This window comes from Cucumis sativus, chromosome 2 (assembly GCF_000004075.3).
Source record: "Cucumis sativus cultivar 9930 chromosome 2, Cucumber_9930_V3, whole genome shotgun sequence".
Classification (NCBI taxonomy): Eukaryota; Viridiplantae; Streptophyta; class Magnoliopsida; order Cucurbitales; family Cucurbitaceae; genus Cucumis; species Cucumis sativus.
The window spans coordinates 18,002,911-18,027,521 of record NC_026656.2 but is presented as its reverse complement, the minus strand read 5'-3'; the positions used below and the strand labels follow the sequence as shown (position 1 = coordinate 18,027,521).

Genomic DNA, 24,611 nt, shown 5'->3' with positions numbered 1-24,611 from the left:
CTTATTGCTATTGAGAACATACTCAATTAGTTTAAACACAATTATATATTTATAACTCCGAGTAAAAAAAAAAATTGTAAAGCATAAAAGAAATTAAAATAGTTAGAAAATACATAGGTTTAACCATGAGGATACATTATTGTTTTATTTCAAAAATTTCAACTACTACAAATTAACCTGATTAAAAAAAAAAAGAGGCGATTTTAATAAAGCTTAAAAATTAGTTTCTTTCTTGTATGATCTAATTTTAGTAATTTTAAGACAAACTACAAATCCAATGTAGAGTTATAGATTAAACATGAGAAATTAAAATTAAAAAAAAAACAAAAAAAAAGTGAATTAAAATTACATAGAGAGGAAGCAAAGCAACAGCAATATCTCAACATATTGAATGCGTAAAATTGTGGCTACCACACACCACACCCTTTCAACTTACATTTTCTTCATTCATATTTAATAATATTAACTTCTCAATCAAATAAATATTTTTTTTTTTTTAAAAAAACTTTGTTCTAAAATAAGTAAAATTAAAAATAGAAAACCCAAATATCGAAAGCTGGCCGCTGGGCTCCCCATATCCCTAACCGAAGGACCGCATTCAATGCTTTACCAAAACTCCTTTCCCTTCCTTCCCACCTATAATATCTCCTTTTTCTTCTTCTTCTTCTTCTTCTTCTACAAAATCAATTATATCAATTATAAATCATACAAACAAAACAATAACGTATGAAATTTCATCATAAAATTCTAACCACTCCACATAAGTTTTTAAATTTATCATACAACGTCATGAATTACCTAATATTTCAGCAGTTTTCCTTGTTATTTTACTTCTCTTACCTTTATATGTATATATAAACTATTGTAAAAGACAAATCGAGGCAAGTAATTTGATTAACTATGTAAATTTAATTTGGTTTAATTATAAAAGAAGAGAACAAAAAAGATCAAAATGAATGGGTGGTTTTCGTATTGCTCTTAGTCACTTTTCACTTATATTTCCTTTTAAATCTTTTGGTATTGGATTCTATCAATTATTATTATTATATATTTTTTTTAAAAGTGTGAATTCAATATTATTTGTAGGAACACAAATACGACATTCTCATTAAAGTACTAATCATAATTTTGATATATAATATAATATCTGAAGAGCAGTAATAATAATATATCGTCATTTTCAATAATTTCTTCACGTATTGCCAAGGTAGGTTAGATTGGATCAATTCCTTAATTTAATTTGAAGCAAAAAGTTATAATAATCAAACTTAATAAAACACTTCCAACCCCTTCCTCCTTAATTTCTAACAAATTAAACAAACACACAATCATTTCTTCATGTATTTTGTTTTTTAGATTTTATGTAATTTGTTCCTATTTAGTCTATAAATAGGTTGTATGGGTTTTTTTCTTCAATTTTGACTAAATTCACACTTTTGACCATTAATATTAACGTATATTAATTAATCATGCATTAAAGTATAAATTATTATAATTGTTGATGCCATAGTTTGAAAAAATAAAATACATGCATAATAGATAAAAACAATTCATTTATAATTTTAAAAATAACGTGGTATACATAATAAAAAAGAAAATTACACACTCATGTTTGATATTTATATTAAATGTTATGACCTAAGTTCTTTCAAATAAAGTTTGTTTTTCTAATTCATTGGGTTGATGCTCACGAGGTTATACTATATGTGCTATTTTATTAGGGTTATACTCTATGTGCTATCTGTTGATGCTCATTAGGTACATTGGTAGGTTCAACCTCAACCTTACATGCTCACTTGAGCCAAAACCAAGAGGTACTCTCATTTTCTAGATTCATTTTAATCATACTCGACTTGAATTTCATTGGTTTATAGATTTTGTTATTGTTTGAAGTCGAGTTTATCTTTAATCATCAACTAATTATTAAATTAAAAATAATTTAAAAGTATATTAAAACTGTTAAAAAGTTACCAGTAACTAAACGTGATGTTCAAAGAATTTAAAGATAAAATTGTTTCTTCTTTGAATTTAGAGATAAACTAACTTAATATATAAATATAGCAAAATTGATAAAAAGAATATATATATATATATATATATTTTATTAATTTTCAATCTAAAACATTTATTGAAAAAATTAACCATTATTACCATATATTTTTAATTTTTTTTTAAAAAAGAGAAACTTTTGGCGCATGCTTACCGCCGTTGATCATTGGACCGTAGACTTTACAGACTTGGTTGCGACATTCGATTCCCTCTGCGTTCTCCTCGCCGAGTTCTTTTTGCTTTTTTTTTTTGGTTATATATATATATATATAAATCAACATAATTAGTAATATTATTAATTTGGTAATTTTTTGCCCTAAAAGAAGGAAGAATATAAAATCCAATCCAATCGACCACCGTTGGCGACGGCGATTGTGGGGGGAGAGCGCCGCCTTTTGTGCAGAAGAAGATAAGGTATCGGCGTCATATTTCATTATCAGTCTGGTAACAAAGCGTCTTCATCTGGTCTTGTCGTGTCGTAGCAGCTCCATTTCCCAACCAACCATTATAATCTTTCTCTTTCTTTAAATTCCCCAATTCCTCTTTTATTTTTCTTCTTTTCTCTTTAAAACAAAAAAGAAGTAAAACTAACGTGCATTGCACGTGAGAATGATAAATATTAATTAATATGGAATTAGGGAAGAAAACAGTTAGATTATGGAAAGAAGGAAGCCCATCGGTTTCCTCCTCATCAAATTACAAAGCCCAAATATTTATCACATAATAATAATAATAATAAATAAAAATAAAAGGAAAATGGTTTGTGTTTAGCGTTTCCTTCTCCCAAACGGCATCCTTTTATCTTCTTTTTCTTTTTCATTTTTCATTTTCTCGTTTGGTCTCAATCTTTCTTATGCTTATGCTTATGCTTATGCTTATGCTTATGCTTCTTCTTTGCTTTTTAGCGAGCTTTGTTCTCACTGTCCCAGACTCCTTCCTCTGCCACTCTCCCTTATTTCTTCTTTCTTTAACCCATAACCCACAGCCCATTTCACCAATCTTCCAATAACATCACTTTCTCCCTATTCTCTCTCTCTTTTCTTTTTCAGGGTTATGGACAGGAAACAAGGCTTCTTCTCCTCCCTTAAAGATGAAGTTGTCAGAGGTCTTTCTCCGGGCAAATCAAGAGCCAAAAGCCCTGTTCCTAGTACCACTCCTGCTACCACTTTGAGGCGCCGGAGGAAGGGCGCCCACCGCCACTCACGCCATGAGCTTTTGATTGGGAGATCCGGGAGTTTGAGGCCGGCGGAGGCATTGTCGCCCTTGAAGGAAGGTCCTGATGAAACTGATGCTGATGATTCCAAAATGGAAGGGAGATGGGCGCAATGGATGAAGGGCCAGCTCTGTAGAGCTCCTTCTGTTTCCTGCTCTGCCTATAAACGCTCCGATCTGCGGCTTTTGCTTGGTGTTTTGGGTGCTCCGCTTGCCCCTGTTCATGTTTCTTCTTCCGACCCCCTGCCTCATCTCAGCATTAAAGATACCCCCATTGTTAGTATTTTTTTTTCTTTTGCTCTTTCATTTATTTTTTCTTTTCCAAATCTTTCCCAATTTGTTCTCTTCACAAGACCCCATTCATGCTTTCCTTTACCTACTTGAGTCAGGGGACAGGGGGGTTGGAGGAAGGGGAATCCAATAATGCCTTTCCTAGGTTGAATGTTTATGGGTTTCTTGTGAGAACTTTTCATACTGCCTAAATGGATTGATTTAATGCGTTTATATTTTGATGGGTTGGGGGAATATTTGTTTAGATTGGTCGATTCCATATTTACTTGTGATTAAGGTTTATTCTTTTTGATTTGTTTTGAGAATTTTCTGACTTGCTGATGGTTGCATTTAGGATATTATTACACTGAACTGTTATAATTAACAGATTGAGTAATGTAGGTTTTATATAAAATTTTCTTTATGTGGTTCCTTTTTACCCCTTTCTTGTATGTTTATTCTTCGAGTTCATTGTTAGTCTCAAATAGCTTTAAGTTTCTGAATAACATGATTGGATGAATTTTTTTTCAGGAAACTTCATCTGCTCAGTATATACTACAGCAGTACACGGCTGCATCAGGAGGCCAGAAGCTTCAAAATTCTATTCAAAATGCCTATGCCATGGGGAAGGTGAGAATGGTAGCTTCTGAGTTTGAAACTGCTAACAGAGTTATCAGGAGCCGGAACTCCTCGAAAGATGCTGAGTCAGGTGGGTTTGTCTTGTGGCAAATGAATCCAGACATGTGGTATGTAGAACTTGCACTTGGTGGCAGCAAGGTTCATGCTGGTTGCAATGGGAGGCTTGTATGGAGGCACACACCTTGGCTTGGTGCACATTGTGCGAAAGGGCCAGTTAGACCTTTGCGCCGTGCGCTTCAGGTGAAACCACGGAAAGTTCATTTTCAGTCTATCATGTCATTATCTCTCTGCCTTGCCCCTTGACAACACCCTATTCGTACCATTTGCTTAAGCTGCTCCATTTTTCAGGGACTTGATCCCAAAACAACTGCCAGCATGTTTACCAATGCAAGATGCACTGGGGAAAAGAAGATAAACGATGAGGACTGCTTCATCCTCAAACTCTGTGCAGATCCTGCAACCTTGAAGGCAAGGAGCGAAGGGCCAGCAGAGATTATAAGACATGTTTTATTTGGTTATTTCAGTCAGAAAACTGGACTCCTAGTGCACTTGGAAGACTCTCACTTGACTCGCATACAAAACAATGGAGGTGATGCAGTTTACTGGGAGACCACAATCAATTCATTTCTCGACGATTACCGACCCGTTGAGGGGATTATGATTGCGCACTCGGGACGCTCGGTAGTAACCCTCTTCAGGTTTGGAGATACTGCAATGAGCCACACTAAGACCAGGATGGAAGAAGCATGGACAATTGAAGAAGTAGCATTCAATGTCCCTGGTTTATCTGTAGATTGTTTCATTCCTCCTGCTGAACTAAGATTTGCCTCAATGAGTGAAGCTTGTGAGCTTCCACAGGATCAGATCATTGACAACGCTGTCACAGCACAAGCATTACATGCTAAAGTAGCCGCACTCGACAAGTTAGACGACAATAATGTAGTCTGGAATACAGATGCAGCGTAAGGGGAACTCATGAAGAGGAACAAACAGATTGTAGTAAGTTATTGTATTGATAGCAAGCTTAGATGCTTAGAACTCCTTGAGATAATTAATAGCACATATAGGAACTGGGATCAAATACCCTTTTAAATTTGTAAATAGAGCATTGCCATTCATAAAATTTTCCCCTGTTCCATGATAAATTGTCAATACTCATCCAAAAGACTCCTTTTGAAATCTTGTGCAAAGTCAGATCACTTTTTCCTTGTAATAATTGAAGTTCTATCTTTCTCACCAACTGTAATCAAATGTCATCTCAATGAGTTAGACTTATTTTCTTATAATAAACTTAAGTTTGTGATTACCTGAACTTGTGACCTTTTGTGTTACATACTGATCTTAACAAATCATAAACCAACAGATCAAATATTGATTACAAAGAAGTAAATTAAGATTCGTGCCGTATCAGAACCATTAACAAACATTTTCTGTTTGATCTCATAAGCCATCCAAAGTCAGATTTGGATCCATTTAGCTGCATGATTGCTTAGTTCTATTCGCATAAAGACAATGATGAATAAGAAACAGCAGAAGGAACTGTTGATCCAGAGATAGATAGATAATACAATCTTGTGTTGTCCCATTATTGGGTGGTCTTATCAAGTTAGTTTTTACAGAGTGAGTTTTGAATTACGTATTAGAAGGGGTAAAGGTAACAAAAGTAGTTAATTGGTTTAATTGATCGTTTTCAAGAGCAAATGAGAAGCTATTATTGTGCTTAAACCTTACACTCTGCTGGTACGTACATGTTAAATAATGGAGTCCCATGTTGGTTTCCTTTTTCCTTTTCCACGCTAACTTCAATTCTGTAGGATTTGAAACTTAGTACAGATAAAGGCTAAGATCATTTCAAAATTTTGAGGTCCCTATTAATTATTATGATAATGGGAAGACTAATGCCACCGACTCATAATTAAATTGTCCCCTTTCTTTGCTTTTTCTGGAATCACTACATCATTGGTGTCACTCACAAATTTAACTTAAACTCTTGCAAATTCTTGCAACAGCTAATCAAACCCAAGTACTCAAACAGTTTTGGGTTGAGTTGGAGTATTAACTATATTAAGGTTAGTTTGGATTTAGATAGAGTTAGAATCTTTACAAGACTGGTTGGTTGATGACTTCTCTTTTTTTTCCCTTTTAAATTATGGTTAGTTTGGATTTAGATTGAGGTAGATCACTCCCTATAGACTGGTTGGTTGATGAGTTTCCTAAAATCGTTGAGTTCATCACCAAATCATTGATTAGGCAAAACTTTACAGCTATTATATTGTAGTTGACGTCCAATCGTGCTTCTAATTCAAAGCATTGAGATTTTATGACTTCGTATCAACAAGCACATTCCTATACCTAACTCTTTGTTTGAAATTGAATGTTCAAATTTTCATGGGCGTAGTTCTACTATTCCATTCTTTTTGTACTGTCCAACACTCCTTTTTAAAAGAAGAAAAAGAAACTTCCTTCGCTTCCCACCTCTTTCATCTCACGTTAGTAAAAGTTTAGCAAACTAACATACCCAATTTTGGGTGAAAGATCAAAATTTGAATAATGGTGGGACAGTTTTATCAATTTTTTTGGGCCAAATTATGAATTCATCTACACATGATAATTAGCAAAGCCCAAAATGGGTGGAAGCGAATCATGTACATTAAAAAAAGTGGAATTGTGACTTATAGCTAAGTGGAAAAACCTACAACTGAAGAAAATGATTAAACTATTTCATTATTGGGATATCTAGCCACCCTATTTCAAGGAGTGTTGTCAATAATTTGTTATCCCATTTAGAATATATTGGTATTTATTTTTAACTTAGCTAATTAAACGTCTGCCATTGAAAGAAAAATATATACAGTATTTAATTTTCTCAAATAACCGAAAATTTTGTATAAAAAAATCAGTGCAACTATTACTAGCTTGATAGAGATGTTAGAATTCAAAAACCATCCCAAAATTTTCATGAAGTATTTCAAGCAAAATACTGAACTACGAAATCTATCTCTACTGCATATTCTCCCTTGTAGTACTGTGCAACACAGGAGGAGAGATGCAAAAGACAGAAACTTCTTAACATCACTGCTTTGATCCACGAATATGAATAAGAGATATATGATTAAAAATGTTTAAAAGAATTGAAAGTTACTATTGACACAAATAAGTAGCATCCCTAATCTTTAAGTGGTTTAATTATAAGAACTCCCAAACTTTTCAAGAAGTGTGCTTAGTTTGGAGCAATATTATTATATGTGTTGTGTAACCTCCAAATCATTTTAAGAAACATGTTAACAAGGAAAAAGGGCAAACAAAATCAATCTTACCTACAAATAGTTGCTATTGATCAAGAAACGATATATATTATATATTTTTAATTGTTGTTTGATTGTGCTAGTTGAAAGTGGAGATACAAAGGTTATCAAACAAGGCTAAAATTGGGTCATATGTAAATGATACCAGTTTCATAGTATTGAAAAGAGAGACAACGAGTTCACACCAATTTACGTGAAAACCCGAGTACCGGGAGAAAAACCACGATTGTTTGTGTTGTTATTATTTTCTAATGAATAAAGCAATAGGTACAAGGGAGAATAAATAGAGTACACAATGGAATAAAAAAGGAAAAAATTTAGGAAAATAAGGAATACATTCTCATAATCTTTCCATAATTATTCTAGGATTCTAACAAGGAAAAAGCCTAGAAAAAAAGAAAAGAATTCCAACACATAGTTTCTAGGTTTGGTTATTGCTGGAAGAGAGAAATGAAAGTTTTACATATGATTTAAAATTGCAGTATCGTAGCTATCACTTTACACACACCATATGCAGAGAATAATTAAATGGGGTTAAGTCCATGAAGTAGGGTTGAAGTGGGGGTGGGAAGGACCACAAACAAAATGATCAATATCAGATTTAAATTTCAACTATATATATATATATAATTGAGCCACACTGAGCGTGTGGTTCAGTCATTCCACCAATTACAAACTCAAACCCTGACCTTCCTGTCACCTTCTTTCGCACGAGTAACCTTATCACACTCTCATACTCTCAACACACACACACACACACACACACACACACACACACATATATGTATATAATAAGAGAAATTTATATATAACTATCACCCTTTCTGTAAAAGTTTCACATTTTTCTTACTATTTAATTCTAAGTATATAGTAGTGAATTTGTGGTCCCTTTCCTTCTTTTCTGCTGAGATCCTACTTGTGCTCTTTCACATTATTTTTTGTACTTCATTTCTTCATTTTCTTTTATTTATTCTGAATCATAATTAAAATCTGCTTCTGCACTACTGTGTGTGTCTGCATTATTATTTCCCCACCCCCATGCCATTTTCCAATCGAGACCCCATTCTTATATCTTTTAATTCTCTCTTCAAATCTTTTTAGAGACAATGCTATTTGAAAACTTATCTTTCTAGATTAAGGAATGTTCGAAGAACTACAAATAAATATAGGAAAATTAAAGTAAATATTGAGAACAAATGAGCTAGGTTACGTACATTTCTTTGTCTCCGCTCCTAAATAATATATATTCTCTAACAACCTTAGCCCAGAAAAGTTATGTATAATTGAAAGGTTGAGCTTGACGCTCTACAACCGCACAAGATCTTATCAAATTGCTTTTCAAAGAGTAAATGAGAGAAAATAAGAGAGAAAGATGATATTGAATATAGTGTGGACTGCTTTATTCTCCTGTGGAGAATATTGTGACAAAAACGATAAATATTAACAACATTCGTTACCAAAAAATAAAAAAACGTAAAAAAAAAATAATCAGTAACCCTAATTTCAACACCATAAGTATCCTCTTTGTTAAAGACCCTGATAAAAGAAAAAATAGAAAAAGAAATATCGTCTGAATTATATTGTTGAACTTTGAATATAACTTTGAAGATAGGGGCAGCTAAGTGGCCTAGCTAAGCTATATAGCTCTAGATAAGTTAGCCCCTAGATCATGTTTTTTCAGACAATATGATGACAAATATTACTAGGTTACCTCAAAGTTTTGTTTTTTCTTGCCCCCAAATTTCTTCTATCTGCATCCTAATTCTTACTGTTTTTTGTAATCTTCTCATCACTTTCTTTCTTTCTTTCTTTCTTTCGTTCATTCTTCTTCTTCTTCTTTTTGGACCACTACCTTACTAGCTGCTTTCTGACGTGGGAAGCACTTGCCCTAGCCATCTCACCCCATTTTCTCCTTGTTTTTTTTTGTTCTTTTAATCTTTATAAAATCAAAAGGTGGCCATGTATTGAAAACGAAAGCTATCTATATTGAACTACTCTATCTATTACTTTTTTTAAAAAAGAACTACAGGTTGAGGGATCAATGGGCAGACACAGGAACATCTCAGCTAGTTGAGACCTTCTTAGCACACTTATCACACATATAAGAAACGGTATAAAGGCACAAGAGATCCAGGATCGAATATAAATTGAGAGACTTTCAACACAGGATTTTTAACACTGTATATGTATTGCTCTTGACATACTATCTCCTCGAAGTTTTACTCTAAAAGTATTGTAGCGACGGAAAAATAATTTTCCTCACCTAAAAAAGTGTAGATAATTTGACTTTTAAAACAACGTAACTATTTTAATCTACTATATATATATATATATATCGGAATTGTGTGTCATATATCGTCATACTTTGCTCAATTTAGAAACAACCTAAGTTTATTTGAAATATAAATATATGTGGGTATACGTGAATAGTCCAAAGTTTTCAACTTTTTTGTCTTCTCATGTAGTTCTTCCATTCTTAGACTTTTTATGAGAAGTTAGGATTGGGATTATGGGAATGCGAAACTTTTAAATTAAACAATATGAGTTCAATTATAGAAACTCGAGCTTCCATGCGCCGCGTTGTTGCTCTCTTTCCCTCATTCGAAAAAGAAAGGAAAAAAAAAACCTTCACTTCTGATCTTAAATCACACCAGAAACCCTAATGTCTCAAACTTTCTTCCAAAGCCCTAAATTTTTTAGTACAAAATGAAGAACACAAACCCCATTTTCAATACCACCTCCACAAAGCGTTCCAAGATGACATCTTGCACCAATTCCCTTTGTTTCTTTTGCTTAATGAAAGAAAACCATTTGGCAACAAGAAGAGCTGGATTAAAGAAATGTTTCAATGAGTTACCTTATAGTGATGACCAAGATCATGTCCTTGTCCTAAGTGCACTTTGGCACATAGCCATGGCTCAACCAAATCACAAGGAATACCCTTCTCTTGGTGTATTTGAATGCATGGCAAGTTTGATCCAAAGAGGCCTCAAGGACAAAAATTGGCTTCTTAGGAATCAAAACATTTACATCCCATATTATGCAGCTCATGTTATTGGTTCTTACACCATGCACAAAGCTGAGTTTGCAGAGAAAGCAGTGAAATCAGGAGTTATTCCACCATTAATGGAGCTTTTGAGAGGAAAAATGAGTTGGGTTGAACAAAGAGTTACTGTTAGAGCACTTGGTCATCTTGCTAGTTACAACTCAACTTTTGAAGCACTCGTTGAATATGAAGAAGAAATTGTCAAATGGGCCATGGAGATTGCATCTTCTTGTCTTGATTTAGTGTATGAAAGTTTTGTTGGATCAAGTGAAGAAAATAGAGAGAAATATCATAGAGATTTGCTCACAAGAGGAATTGGTGGGAGAGAAATTGAGGATAAAAAAGCAGAGGAATGGGCTAGTCAACTTCAATGTTGGTGTCTTCATTTGGTCAAATGTTTTGCTTCTAAAGGCAAATGTTTGAATCTCATTTGCAACGATAACCCAAATTTCTTAAAGGATTTGTGTGGAATGTGGGGTGGATTGTCAAATTACACTTCAACCGGTGGAGTTGGGCTCATAAGAATCTTGAGTTACAATAAATCTTCAAGGAAGTTCATTGCAGAATCCAAAGACATAGTTCAAACACTCTGTAATTTGTCAAGATCTTCAGATGATTGGCAATACATTGGAATTGAATGTCTTCTACTCCTCCTGAAAGACTCACAAACAAGGTACAAAGTAATTGAAATTGCTGCCTTTTATCTCATAGATTTGGTGGAAATCAGAACACTTGGAGATAAAACAGGAATCAATTTAGGTGAATCCATCACACAAGCTCTCTTATCAGATTACCATCAAACGGAAACCAAATTATTCTTGAAGAACAAAAAAAATCTCCAAAGGGTATTAACAGAAATTTGGGATCTTAAAGTGGAGAGGAAAAGGAAAGAGAAATTGTTGGGTGAGGAAACGCTCGAAAAGAAGAAAGCATTGGTTAATCTCATAAAACAACAAGCAAATGAACTGTTTAGATTGGGAGAAACAAAGGGAGCTTTGAGAAAATACAAAGAAGGATTAGACATATGTCCATTGAAGTTGAGAAAGCAGAGAATGGTTCTTCATAGCAACAAATCACAATGTCATTTGTTGTTGAGAGAAGCAGATGAAGCCATTAGTGACTCAACTAGAGCTTTATGTTACTCAAATCCAACAAATTCTCATAGTAAAAGCTTGTGGAGAAGATCACAAGCTTATGACATGAAAGGATTGGCAAAAGAGAGCTTAATGGATTGCATAATGTTTGTGAATGGTGGAATGAAGATGGATGAGGGTGCAAATAAGAGAATAAAGATTCCATATCATGCAGCAAGAATGATTAGCAAACAAATGGAAGCAACATGGCTTTTTGCAACAGCGAGATTAAAGAAATTGGCTTCAACAACAACTCAAGTGAAAAAAGCTGAAGATTCTTCTAACAACAGCAGTGAGAGGAATGGAAACACCATGATCAGAACAACCATGACTATATAAACAATTCATATGATCAGGTACCCAACTTAGTAATTTTATATATAAATAATATATAATATGGCCAAGTTTCATATATTCTAAAACTTTAGAGTGTAATCTATTTAACATGGATTCATAAACTTTTTATCTTTCAAATATATTGATTTCCATCATTCATGTTTAAAGTTATATGACGTGATGATCTTGTGGGGAAAAAGTAAAAGAATTATTAAAAACTAATAAGTTGGAGTAACCCTACAGTTGATAATACAGAGAAAGATAAAAGAGAACTCACGATCCATATTACTAAATGAGATATACGAGCTACCCTTTTGTAAAATAAAACAGATATTATCTTGAGAGATAATAATTTCATGTTAAAAAAGATAAACATGTGTCACGAGTTAATACAAATGTGTTTTTTAAGGGCAAGTTGGTATATTTTTATTTGGTTTCAATTTTATATATATAATGGAAATTGTTTAAAGGGTTTTTTTTTCTTTTGAATTTTTTAAAACAAATTCATTAAAATATTTGAGACAAAATTGAAACTTTAGAGAATGATTTGGGACAAAATTGAAAAGAAAAAATAAATAGTTCTTTTTTTGCTGTGTGGTGGTTTGAAATTGCAGGTTCTTTTGCGACCAATGATGGAAAATTCAAAGAGGAAAGCTTTTTATGTTGCTGATTTAATGTAAGCTTCAGACAAGAATTTTCATAGCTTTAAGCAAAAGAACTCTACTTTTCATGGTTTAATTTAGTAATAACAATATATATTTTGGCACAATACTTAATTATATACACATATATGCATTTCTAAAAGTCAAACTCCCACAATATATTAATTCAAACATATATACTAATCTCTGCATGATCGTAAAATTAAACTGAAGTTAAACCTGATTATCTGAACTAGAATATACAGTATCTTCCATACATTAATTGGACCCTTTTCAATTTATTGTTCATATGATAATATTAATACTGTAAAGCAAACCCTAAAACTACAATTTAGGAGTACGATTGAAGAAAACCAATTAATTAATTATTATAGAGCACTGTACAAAGTTGATGCTTTTTCCAAAAATGGTTAAGAGAGAGTGGAAAGATCCATGTAGGGTTTATATTATGTTCGGTATATGATTCAAGACTGAAATAACCTAAATGAAAATCGATGTTTTAATGTTATATTGAATTGGTTATTAATGTGCGGTAACCCTAAGATGTGATTCAACTATCTAAAGTAGTAGTATTGCAACCTCTCGACGTGGTTAGAGGATCGAATAATCTTTATTCCATATGTTAAATTAAAAACAAAAATGGAGTTTGATGATGTGAGGGAAAATATATATAATACATGTTTGTAAGGATGACCAGAATGTTAAAGTACAATTTTTTTAGTACAGAAGACAGTAAGTTAAATTTATGGCCATAACCCACTTGTTTTCTTTCTTTCTTTCTTTATTTTTTAAAATCAAAGTTGATATAAATGAGATCATATTATAACATAACACAAATTGAATTGATTTGAAGTCATTTTTATCAACTTTTTCTTTAAAAAAATATGACTATGGTCCTAATGATTATGATAGTAAAAAAAAATTTCAAGATTTAAATATCACACGAAATAAAAATAATTAGTATTTTTGTAAGGAGAATTATTTTAAATGACAAAATTGTTATAAATATTTACAAATATAACATCTAAAATTTTGGTATATATATGATATGTTTTAATTCATTTTCCTATATTTGAATATAATTCTAGTCAAGAATTAGAACAAAATACTTAATTTGTTTATAAAAATAATAAAGGAAAATAAATTGAAAATGCACTTGAAAACTATTCACCTTAAATACAATTTGTTCACCTTAAATACAATTTGTCCATCGCTTTGAAATTAACTAAAGATTCAGTGGTACCTTAACCTTATAAATATGAGTAAAAACCAAAATAGGGAAACAGAGAGGATGTCATTCTAGAATGAATCGTTTAATTTCAACAATGGAGAAACAATTTTGGAAACGAGTCTGGGAAGGTGGAATGATTTGAGTTAAGCATCGAAGATGGAATGATGCAAAGTATGCAATTATCTAAGAAAAAAAAATTAGCTATTCAAACTCTTACAAATTTCTTTGATAGTCATAAAATTCATTTATAATGTTATAAAATATAATTGTCCGAGTATAACTCTGAAAATTAGTACTTGTCATTATGGTCATAAAAATAAAATACGTTAGTGGGTATCAAGAAAGGACAGACTTTGGTCTCTGGAGAAAATAATACACGGACTTCACTTCTTCATCAACTATAATTTGGTAAACAACAGTGATTTGACTCAAGTATCTCCTCTCAAGCTTCAACTATGGATATATATACATACATCTTAGGACATGTTTAATATACAAGAACCTGCGTGGCAAGACAAAGCAATCTCCCAATATAAGGTTAGATGATCTCGCGCGTTTCATTTCACTTCTTGATCCAATAACATAACATTACAAGAATTGGTGAAGAGAAATAGCTTCTTACAGCACACGAAGTAAAACCAAAACTGCAAAAGGAAAGAACAGACATAAGCCTTCAAATGTCCCTCCTGAGAAAATTGCACACCCAGGAAGAAAATAAAAGAAGAGGGAGAAGCCATTCCCCCTCTTACACCTATATCTAATATCAGAACTAAAAAGATATATGAATGTGTAGGAAAAATCAGAGTCAACCAACAATGCACAACAAAATAGGGATTCTAGAAAAACAAAAAAAATGCAAAATCCTCGGATGAGTTACCAATCTTTGCCTAGGCTGCTGCTCCATGAGCAGTGAAAGTCCCTTTAAGAGGAAGACGACCTCTTGAGGATCTAGGGAAGCAAAACAACTAATCCAAAATTTCGTTTAAAGTCAAAAAGTCAAATGAATGTCAGTCTTGGTTTTGGCAACATTGCCCATCGTAACAGAACTTTACTCCTAGAGGAAGTTTAGAGGTTCTCTCTGGAAGACAATCCCCAAAACATGACGTTCAAAACCTTTTGGAGGCTAGAGTCTCGCCCCTTAAACTGAAATCCCTTGTAAAATACACAACTCCCAGAGTTCACTCCCCATTCCCCAAAACATATAAACTACTTAACTGATACCAAACCTAATCAGTCATATTTGGGGGTGAAATTCCTTCCCTACATTTTCTAACATACATATTAACCACTCAAGTTAGATCGGTGTTTTGAAAAAAAAGTTGGGTCAGTTTTGAACCTGATGGTAACGTAACAATAATTATCTGAGGAACGGTGAGAAAAAGCCAAAGCAATAATGGTTCAGTCAACAACAATCCTAGAATAGATTGTTCCTCTGTTATAAAAAAACAAAAGTAAAATAATAAAAAACAAGAAATTGAATGCATAAATAATTCCATATATCTTATGAATCTTAGATTATGGGAATGATGAACCACAGGAAGCACGTTCATATGTACATTCTCCATATGTGATTACAAAATAGCACCTGTCCATACACTCCTCCAGCACTTTGATCCGAAGGAACTCAAAGATACAACTTAACAGAACAGCATTTCTCAGAAAATAGAGAATTAATCAAACTGTATTCCGACATTCTAATATAAGAAAATATTGCTTCATGAGTGAGACAAAAAGATAAGAAATATGCCATGAAAAATAAGACTGAGATAAAAGAAAAGCTTACCAAGTGAGACAATAAGAACTGTTGAAAGTGTCACTTGAACAGGCCTATTATACTGCATTTGATATATAGACCTCTGAAACTGTCTTTTAATAGATCCATACCAGCCATAGAGTTGCTTATCATAAAAATCATCACAACTATCCAAGCAACTCTTATTTCTTTCATATCCAACATTTATACCCTACACGGAAAAGAACAGAAACTAGAATAAAGAAACTAGACCAAAACATCTAGCTCATAGTCACAATTATTGGAAAAAAAACAAACAGAAATAATAACAAAGAATTGAATGCATACCCTAGCTGATTGAGGGGATTGCAATTTTGAATTCGTTTCTTGATGCCTATCTAATACTTTCAACTTCCTAAAGCCATTCTTTGGCCACTTGAAATTTGACGCAGACTCAACACTATTTAAAAACCCTGAAAAACTTGGGATCTTTCGTACAAGTTTCTGGGTTTCTCCATTTAGAGGACATTGTTGGAAATCAACTCCCGAAATTGCAATCTTCCAGGAACCAATGTCAGGACTAGCGCTAGCTGTCCTCCGGTGTCCATGGGACTTCTCATCTCTGTCACCGTGAGAACCCTGCTCAACTGGTTGATGAGAATTAATTGAACAAGCCGGTGCTGATTCTTCATTCTTCCCATGTGGGTTCTCGTTGTTACTAACAACATTGTTAACAGCAGTTTTGTTTTCAGCTGCTGAAGGTCCTGAAAGAAACATCGCTAGTTCTTCACTTTCACCTTCATCCAGCCTCATCCAAGGCATCGAGGGTTTTCCCTTTGATTGAGATAACTCTTGTACTGAACTTTGAGTTTTTGAAATCTGATCCTCAATTGCTAAAATAAATTCCCGGTGCCTATCTCTCGCATCATCATTTGAGTTATTAACATAACTTGCTTTCACAGCTCGTTCAAACTCCTCTAACTGCGTTGGCAACACAAGTTATAGCTCTTTTAGAAAACATACGAGGGCGATCAGCAGAATATAAAAGTCTTGAGGGGAGAAATGCCTCAACCCACGATAAGGAAACTAGTTAGCCAAAGGTATGAAAAGCAGAGAGATTTTTGTGGGAGCGGGAAACGAAACTAGGGGAGAGATCACCTGCCATTTGGTGGTGCCAAGAGCAGTGCGTAAATCCCTACCGAGCTCCTCACAGTTCCAAATGCTGCAGTCATCTTTCTTGGCATGTACCCACGTTCTATACGTCGATTCTACTCTGAAATACATAAACGAAAAGGACAAAGGTCCATGACAATCCGATCGATTGAAAACAGAGGACACCAGCATTATCCAGGTTAAATCTAAATCCAGCGAAAGAACAAAAAAAAAAAAAGACAAGAAAGCCAAACACAAACAAAATCTAGAAAAACGAGAACCAATTTGCGTTCTCAATGTCTTAATTAACAACAAATATCACAGGCATTTTCGTCCATCAATAAAACAAATTCACAAGTACGAATCTTCCAATAACATATTCATAACCGTAAGAAAAGAAAGAGTACCTATCGGCAGATTCTTGAACTTCCTCAGCGGCTGAGAAAAACGAATCCTTTTCCCATCGATCGAAACTTGAAGCCATATCCGTTTGTAGAAAGAAAAAAAAAGAAAAGAAAAAGAAACCCTCCCAGTAAATCAAAAGATAAAACAGAAAGGAAAAGAAAACTAAATAACGATGGTCACGAAACAAAAACCCTAAGCCAATTTGGGACAAAGAAGAGAACTAGAAAAAACTTGGAAAAGGAAAATGCAGAGAGGCGAAGGAGAGGAGGAGGAAAGCCGTTGGGATGTTGAAAGAGACGAGAAGAAGCAGTGGCGCGTGGAATTAACAAAGGTGCAAAAGCTTGAAGGCGGGCGCCATTTTAGCCACACGATCCGACGTCGTTTTAGCGGGTTTGATGGGCCTATAAAACCCCATTTAAAAAAGATGGGCTGAAAGCCCAAATTCACTTGTTAACATCTAGGGCTCCCATAAACGGGCCCTCGCTTGCGTTGCGACTGGTGGACATGGACGAGTGCGAGCAACTTTGCGTGGCGGCGCGAGGCGGCGACGCCGACAAACTCAGAGCTTTGATAGATTCCGGTGCCGATGTTACTCTTTTCGACGGTGAGGGCCTTACCCCTCTAATGCACGCTGCCAAGCATGGTCATGCCGAGGTTGTTAAGACCCTTCTGGAACATGGTGCACCATGGAATGCGCTTTCTCCTTCCAATCTCTCTGCCGGAGATTTTGCTCTGGAGGCTGGCCACCAGGAGGTCTTCCAGATTCTGCTTAACTCCGGTATGTGGATTTGCTATCTTTTTTCTTTCCTTCCAATCCATACTGATTCTAAACTAGAGTAATTCTTGTTGTATAGCTTGTGCTCTGTGTAACTGCACTGTTGTTTGAACATTTCGTATTAAATCAACGCAAAAAAATTAATTCTTTGGTAAACTTAGATGATTAGTAAGTACAAGATGTGTAATTGATTTAAGTATTGCTTTTCCTTTAATCCCAGCTTTTAAAATTAATCAGTTTGGTCCATTTCCGTTATTCTTGTTTGTAACAAATGAGCGTAACGCTATAAAACCACATGTGTTAATGGGTGGCAGAATATGAGGAAGATAAAGACTTCATATTAACGTATTTATCCATATCTTTGCGCCAACTAATTCTGACAAGAGCTGTTTATAATATTTTGGATCTTGGACAATCTAACCTCTTCTCTGTAATTCTGTTTATATTAGACTTGGATTTCTTATTATTTTGCTTCAATGTGAAAGGGATTCAAGCCGAGTTGGTTCTTGGGACCATTGCTAGGAAAGAAAGCAACAATGAGGTATGTAATGGGGATTATTTGGAAGATAGAGTTTCTTTTAGTGAAGATAAAGTGATGGATGCTGAAAGTAAAGCTGTGATGATGGCTTGGGAAAAACCATTGATGGAAGCTCATGCGAAGGCAGTTTGCATGGGTGGTAGTCACATATTGAACGTCGGATTTGGAATGGGTATAGTGGATACAGCCATTCAACAATATTCCCCCACTATGCATACAATTATTGAGGCTCACCCAGACGTTTATAAACGCATGATAGAAACTGGTTGGGGTGATAAGAACAATGTTAAAATTATATTTGGTCGTTGGCAAGATGTCCTACCTCAACTTGAATCTTATGATGGTGAGTTATTAATTGCAATCTCTTTATCTGTTATCGTAGTAATATTTCATGTTTCTCTTCCGTATCTAAATTAGTTTAAGGACGTTTGAACTTAGTTCCTTAGTTTTTTTAGCTTCATGATGAATAACTTCCATTTATGATGGTTATAGTTTTAGAAACTTCAATGTCTCGTAGGTTTTGTAAGCCATTGTCTTCCTTTATATGCATTTTAAGATGATTTATAACTTATATGAACATCCGTAATATATAGGATATGAAAAGGAATCTTAAAGTTCCTTTTTATAGCAATGTTGAGTCGTTTAGAAAAACGTTATTTTGGTTTCAGATGCTTTTCATATCTTTTCTTATAGATACGGCATCGTTAGCAATAGGATTAATTTCTTCAACTTTTTGAATGACTGATCGTTCTTTCAATTTCCAAATGTTAATATAATAAACTAAATTTTTTTAAAATTACATAACCGTTTGCTTCCTGCGTCCAGGTATTTTCTTTGACACATATGGAGAATACTATGAAGACTTGAGAGATTTTCACCAACATCTTCCAAAATTGTTAAAGCCTGGGGGAATCTACTCATTTTTTAATGGTCTTTGTGGAGGTAATGCATTTTTCCATGTTGTTTATTGTAATATAGTTTCTCTTGAACTGGAAAATTTGGGGTATTCTACCCAATTCATCCCCTTACCTGTCAAGGATTGTTTGGAGGAAGAAGTCTGGAAAGGAGTACAGCACAAATACTGGCAACTTGATACATATTACCTTCCTGTTTCTCAGTCTATACAAGACTCTGAATGAAACTCTTTTTACCATGTACTTGCATTTGTTGTACCCTGGAGAAATTGAAACAATCATGTTCTATCAATATTCCTTGCACCCTCGAGCTAAAAGTTCATCAGACAGTGATGTGTATCATTGAACTTATTTTAAATTTAGGACCGAAAGATTCGATCCGTGTAATACTTGCCTACTGATTTAGTTGCCATCATCATTCTTTAAGCCCTACTCTGTCGAGCATTACTCTTCTGACTGCGACTTGTTATAACTAAAGATAAAAATGGAGATTCAGACTCAAGGAGAGAGGCTATGAAGTCTAAGAACGTTGTGTCATTAATGCAAGAAATGTGAACGTCTTTCCCTTTCATGTGATAACTTGAACTCACACGCCTATCCATATTTTTACTGCCTGCTTTACCTGCTCTGGCGGCTAGTTAAAAAACTGGCAAAATATAGTCTAAGCAACTTAATTCTACGAGGTGCTAAACGCCATTAAATGCCATAGCTGAGGTTGATATATATTTAAAGAATCTTGATCATGAATACTATATTTGCCAAGGAATCAACCTAACTAATTGTTCTCTTGTCGGTATTTATTGGTAACTTTTTGAAATTTAGTAGTAATTTTCAACCCTTCATCGTATTTGATGAGAATTAAGGAAACAGAAATGCTTCAATTTCACACAATCTTATAAAAAATTGAAGTCGCAAACAAGGAGAATGGGAATTCTTGATTTGGTGTTATAAACTTGTAAAAGAAAGCCAAATCCACTAGAATTTTCTGTACAATTTTTTCCACCTTTTCTTTCTTTCTATTTTTTTCCTTTCCCATGAATATATGATGTGGTTAAACACTGGCTAGGACAGACAATACTGAACAATACAAGTCATAAAGGAGAATACTTGTTTCAATTCTATGGAAGATTCTTGTGGGCATTGAAGTTAAGTCCAAGTGAAAGCAATGGGGCTTCCCACAATGTGTTTCCCATCTGACCATTCCAAACGAGCAAAGCTCTGAGACCCCGACGGCATTGGAGAAGCAATGAAAGTCACTGTATAACTCTTCTGCTCATTTACCTCCGTAAAACTCAATGATTCCGGCTCCACCACAATCTTCACCGATGAACTTTTCGCCGTCACTGACACTTTATACGTCGATGAAGCACCCTTGTTGGTCAGGGTCCTTGTATATTTTATGGTGGTGGGAGCAACATTTTCACCTCCTCTGGTGGAAGGTGTTTCTAATGGAACTGCAAATGAAGGGTAGTTTAAATCCTCCAATTTGTAGTTCTTGTTTCCATTGCATGTGAAATCTTTCTTGCTGATTACTTTAATTTGAAGTGAGCTGTAGTTTAGGGCACAGAGGAAGGCCAAGTAGTCGTCGGTGGTGGTATCGTAAACAAGGCCGGGATCGAGGGCAGCCGTTGGATTTACGTGTCCGGCTCCGATATCGAACGGGGTCGACGGTGATCCGTTGGATATGTCTTGAATCATTTCGCCATTTTTGTATGTTGAGTATGCTGTGGTCATTAGAGCTGATCTAATGGCGGCTGGGCTCCAATCTGGATGAGCGGCTTTAACAAGAGCGGCTAATCCACTGATGTGAGGGCAAGACATTGATGTCCCAGAGATGATGTTGAAGGCCACATGTCTCTTATCGCTGTCTAAACCAGTTGGTCCAGCGCCGCCGGTCCATCCAGCCAGAATGTTCACACCCGGTGCTATCAAATCGGGTTTGAGAATCTGTGGAGTCAGGAGATTAGGGCCACGAGAACTGAATGCGGCCACCACCGGGGACGGTTGAACTCCTAATCTTGTGGTGCCGGTGCTGATTGTTGCTGTTGGGTTTGAATCAGAGGAGATGTAGTTCTTTATTGCGTCGCCGGCTTTTTGACCGACGGCCGCCGTGGGTATGAGATGTGCATCGGCTAATTGTTCTTCCCCATATGCTTCAGTGTTAGCTAGAATCATCCCTAAACCACCGGCTTCTTTTACCACCACCCCTTTTTGAACTCGAGAGTTCCCTCCTCTGTCACAAACGACTATTTTTCCGGTGACCTTCGCCGGATTCAGAGTACCGCTCAAGCAAAGGCTACCACTGGATGAATTACTCGCACTGGCTGCCGATACAATTGGTAGTAAAGAATTCGGCAAAGGCTTTCCACTATAGAGCGATTCCCCTGTTATCTTCTTCCCATTTCCGAGAGTAACGTATGCTGGGAAGTCCCTGTCCAGCGTCCCGGCGCCAACGGTAGTTATCCATGGCGCCACATTGGACAGGGTACTCGATGATGGGCCACCATTTCCGGCAGAACATGACACAAAAACTCCCTGAGCTGTAGCAGAGAAGGCTCCAATGGCAACATTGTCTCTGTAGTAATCTGCGCTGTTTCCACCAAGCGACACGGATAGAATATTGCAACCATCCTCAACAGACTTATCCATTGCAGCTAAAATGTCACTGCTGAAACACCCTCCAAGCCAACATACCTTATACGTTGCAACTCGAGCTTCAGCCGCCATTCCTCTTGCAGTCCCGGCAGCAAAACCAAAGAGGTTAGCACCTGTAACAGCGGATCCTGCAGCAGTTGTTGATGTGTGAGAACCGTGGCCATCGTCGTCCCTTGGGGATTTCGACTCCTGGGATTCATCAATTGGCCCAAATGCTGCTTCATAGCCCTTGGAAAAGTACCTTGCTCCTATCAATTTCCTGTTGCAATTAGAAGAAGTGAAGTTTTTACCTACTTCACACTCCCCTTTCCAACTTGCAGGTATTGGTCCAAGCCCAGCATCACTGAAACTCTCCAATTCAGGCCATACACCGGTGTCAAGAACTCCGATGATCACTTCGCTGACCTTCTCCGACGCTGGGAAGAAAGAAACACTCTTCCCAAGTCCAAGAAACTCAGGTGTGCGAGTGGTATGAAGCTCGTACTTCATTTCAGGTATGACAGCAATAATTCCCTCTTGTTTTTCCATTAACTTAGCCTCCTCCACAGTCAATCTTGTGGAGAAGCCATGAATCACGGTGTTGTAGGAATAAAGCATTTGAGCAGAATCAGAAACTGATTTCAAAGAAGAATCATACCATTGGAAATGATCATCAAAGGCTTGTGGCATATTTGTTTTGTCCATGTGAATTATGTAAGTCTTCTTCTTCAACTGCTGATTGCTCTTCTGAGCTTCTGTAAATGAACATGAACAGAATGAAATCAAGAACAGAAGAAACCATTGTGAAACTCTGCAAGTTTTCATCTTCTTCTTCAAACTCTTGTCTTCTGGAGGAGGAAATCCCTCGAGTTAAATAGTTTGTAGCTCAGTTCTGAATTTTGATTAGTGGGTCCATTCCAATCATGTCCACCTCCGTGTGGGAAAGGAAGAACACATCAATAATTCTAAGTTTTTTCTTTCTTATTTTTAAATTAAATTTGCGTATATTTCTTTCTTTTGTTTCATTTTAATGCTCTTTTCAAGAACAGTAACTCTTGCAAATCATTCCTTTCACAATTTTCAAAAACAATACTAAAATTTGAAAATTTTCCCATTTCCCATACACACTTTTTCTTCAATATTCTCTTTTCTATTTTGGCCTCAACCCTTTGGTTTGTGTAATAAATAATTTCCTTTAAATTAAATGTCATTTTAAAGTACCGAGTCTTATTTTCTCAAAATTGAAATGATAATTGAGTTATTATTTAGCTTTCAATGTGAATTATTATTATTATTTGTTATGTAATACAATGATTCAACTAAAAGGGAAAGGTTTTTCTGGACATACTAACCTATAATAGTACGGCCTAAGAAGGATATTTTCTTTGGGTAAGAAACTAATAAAGAAGGATATTGATGCATTGATTGAATAAACTGCCTCCTAAGTCGGCTATTAAATGATAATTGATTGTACAATATTTATCACCCATCACTTACAATTTTAAAAATAAAAAATTTAAATTTTGTTTCAACCTGATAGTAATTTAATAATTAAACTCTAAAGTAAAAGTTAGATTGGAAAACAAGGAAACAATAAAGTAATTTTGTTTAAAAGCCAAAAAGAAAAGGTGTGAACTCTAATTTGTGTATAGTCAAATTTGTGAGACCCCCTCTACTTTTAGGGCAACATTAGTTCACATTGGGCAGAGTGATTGATGGCCACTGACTTAATTGGCCAAATCTTTAATCAATTGTGGTGTGTGTGTGTGTGTGTGGGACACTATTTTTCCAATTTCCAAATAAAAAAGGTATCTTCTTTACAACTTTTAAGCCTTTCTTTTCATTATTATTGGTAAAATTTTTACTTAGGGTGATTTGGAAAGTGTTTGTTTAGATTGTTATTTAAGGTGGTTTACCCAGTTTCTCTTTCTTTTAGAATGTAATTTCATATTTTAGGATTCTTTTAACTGTGTATCAAGAATAGTTTTGGTAAAAAGCACTTTCTTTCTCAAAATAAAGATTTCAGGACTTTGTAGTGTGAAAGTGCTTTCTCTCTCTTTGTATTTCTTTAAAGTAATTTTAATTGAAGCGTTATCTCGGCCTGTTCAAGAAGAATTTTGGTGCTTCTAAAGAAAAAATTAGAACAAGGTTTTTCATTTCTCACACATAATCTAAACTTCTATTCTTAATTCACTAGTTAATTATGTCAATTTTGATGTTAATTGCTGCATAAATTATCTTAAACTTGTATTTCAAAAACACACTAAAAATTAAGACTTCAATTAGTAACCACATTCATCTGTTAATATCAATTTTATTTTCTCTCCATATATTACAATTATTTCACGTAGAGGAGTTTGAAATTTTAGTCAAGTTCAAAAATATAATTTTTCTTTTAAAATTTTGACTTTGTTTTATTAATATCGAAAACCATAGATAATAAAGCAAGAAATATACCTCAAATGTTCATATAACTTCAATTAATTATTTCTTTCTTATATATCTACTTTTATCAATCAATTTTTTTCATAACATGACCTATGTTGCAAAGTTTATCGTTCTTATTTTTCTTTTATGT

The 24,611-nt window shown here is 34.8% G+C and overlaps 5 protein-coding genes across 6 annotated transcripts; 3 read left to right on the top strand and 2 right to left on the bottom strand.

Moving 5' to 3' along the window:
• The first annotated feature begins 2,869 nt into the window (after positions 1–2,869).
• Positions 2,870–5,482, top strand: LOC101206617. Its single transcript, XM_004142834.3, has 3 exons — positions 2,870–3,537; positions 4,063–4,410; positions 4,519–5,482. Exons 1-3 carry the CDS (start codon positions 3,103–3,105, stop codon positions 5,134–5,136), a joined length of 1,401 nt encoding a protein of 466 aa, XP_004142882.2. The 5' UTR covers positions 2,870–3,102; the 3' UTR covers positions 5,137–5,482.
• A 4,362-nt stretch (positions 5,483–9,844) lies between these two features.
• LOC101221149 (hypothetical protein) lies at positions 9,845–12,759 on the top strand. Its single transcript, XM_004142975.3, has 2 exons — positions 9,845–12,010; positions 12,605–12,759. The coding sequence occupies exon 1, from the start codon at positions 10,182–10,184 to the stop codon at positions 11,991–11,993; it is 1,812 nt and encodes a 603-aa protein (XP_004143023.2). The 5' UTR covers positions 9,845–10,181; the 3' UTR covers positions 11,994–12,010; positions 12,605–12,759.
• A 1,401-nt stretch (positions 12,760–14,160) lies between these two features.
• On the bottom strand, positions 14,161–17,502 carry LOC101221387 (hypothetical protein). 2 transcript variants are annotated; one of them, XM_004142976.3, is made up of 5 exons: positions 17,175–17,502; positions 16,774–16,888; positions 15,964–16,596; positions 15,667–15,847; positions 14,161–14,527 (listed from the first exon to the last, which is right to left on the bottom strand). In XM_004142976.3, exons 1-5 carry the CDS (start codon positions 17,249–17,251, stop codon positions 14,502–14,504), a joined length of 1,032 nt encoding a protein of 343 aa, XP_004143024.1. In that variant the 5' UTR covers positions 17,252–17,502; the 3' UTR covers positions 14,161–14,501. The 2 variants fall into 2 exon arrangements, with proteins under 2 accessions (XP_004143024.1, XP_011649573.1); XM_011651271.2 differs by lacking the exon at positions 17,175–17,502 and having other exon boundaries at positions 16,778–16,888.
• Positions 17,503–17,619: 117 nt separating this feature from the next.
• On the top strand, positions 17,620–19,825 carry LOC101206863 (protein arginine N-methyltransferase 2). The gene is made up of 3 exons (XM_004142835.3): positions 17,620–17,950; positions 18,433–18,828; positions 19,311–19,825. The coding sequence occupies exons 1-3, from the start codon at positions 17,677–17,679 to the stop codon at positions 19,622–19,624; spliced, it is 984 nt and encodes a 327-aa protein (XP_004142883.1). The 5' UTR covers positions 17,620–17,676; the 3' UTR covers positions 19,625–19,825.
• A 447-nt stretch (positions 19,826–20,272) lies between these two features.
• On the bottom strand, positions 20,273–23,001 carry LOC101207099 (subtilisin-like protease SBT1.7). Its single transcript, XM_004142836.3, has one exon. The coding sequence runs from the start codon at positions 22,856–22,858 to the stop codon at positions 20,546–20,548; it is 2,313 nt and encodes a 770-aa protein (XP_004142884.1). The 5' UTR covers positions 22,859–23,001; the 3' UTR covers positions 20,273–20,545.
• Between the last annotated feature and the right edge of the window lie 1,610 nt (positions 23,002–24,611).

Coding starts and splice junctions, on each gene's coding strand:
- LOC101221387 (XM_004142976.3), bottom strand. CDS start 17,251: ATGGCTTCAAGTTTCGATCGATGGGAAAAGGATTCGTTTTTCTCAGCC. Junction 16,889..17,174: donor GTTCAAGAATCTGCCGATAG/GTACTCTTTCTT, acceptor TATGTATTTCAG/AGTAGAATCGACGTATAGAA. Junction 16,597..16,773: donor TTGGCACCACCAAATGGCAG/GTGATCTCTCCC, acceptor TTGCCAACGCAG/TTAGAGGAGTTTGAACGAGC.
- LOC101206617 (XM_004142834.3), top strand. CDS start 3,103: ATGGACAGGAAACAAGGCTTCTTCTCCTCCCTTAAAGATGAAGTTGTC. Junction 3,538..4,062: donor GCATTAAAGATACCCCCATT/GTTAGTATTTTT, acceptor ATTTTTTTTCAG/GAAACTTCATCTGCTCAGTA. Junction 4,411..4,518: donor CTTTGCGCCGTGCGCTTCAG/GTGAAACCACGG, acceptor TCCATTTTTCAG/GGACTTGATCCCAAAACAAC.
- LOC101206863 (XM_004142835.3), top strand. CDS start 17,677: ATGGACGAGTGCGAGCAACTTTGCGTGGCGGCGCGAGGCGGCGACGCC. Junction 17,951..18,432: donor CCAGATTCTGCTTAACTCCG/GTATGTGGATTT, acceptor TCAATGTGAAAG/GGATTCAAGCCGAGTTGGTT. Junction 18,829..19,310: donor TCAACTTGAATCTTATGATG/GTGAGTTATTAA, acceptor TCCTGCGTCCAG/GTATTTTCTTTGACACATAT.
- LOC101207099 (XM_004142836.3), bottom strand. CDS start 22,858: ATGAAAACTTGCAGAGTTTCACAATGGTTTCTTCTGTTCTTGATTTCA.
- LOC101221149 (XM_004142975.3), top strand. CDS start 10,182: ATGAAGAACACAAACCCCATTTTCAATACCACCTCCACAAAGCGTTCC.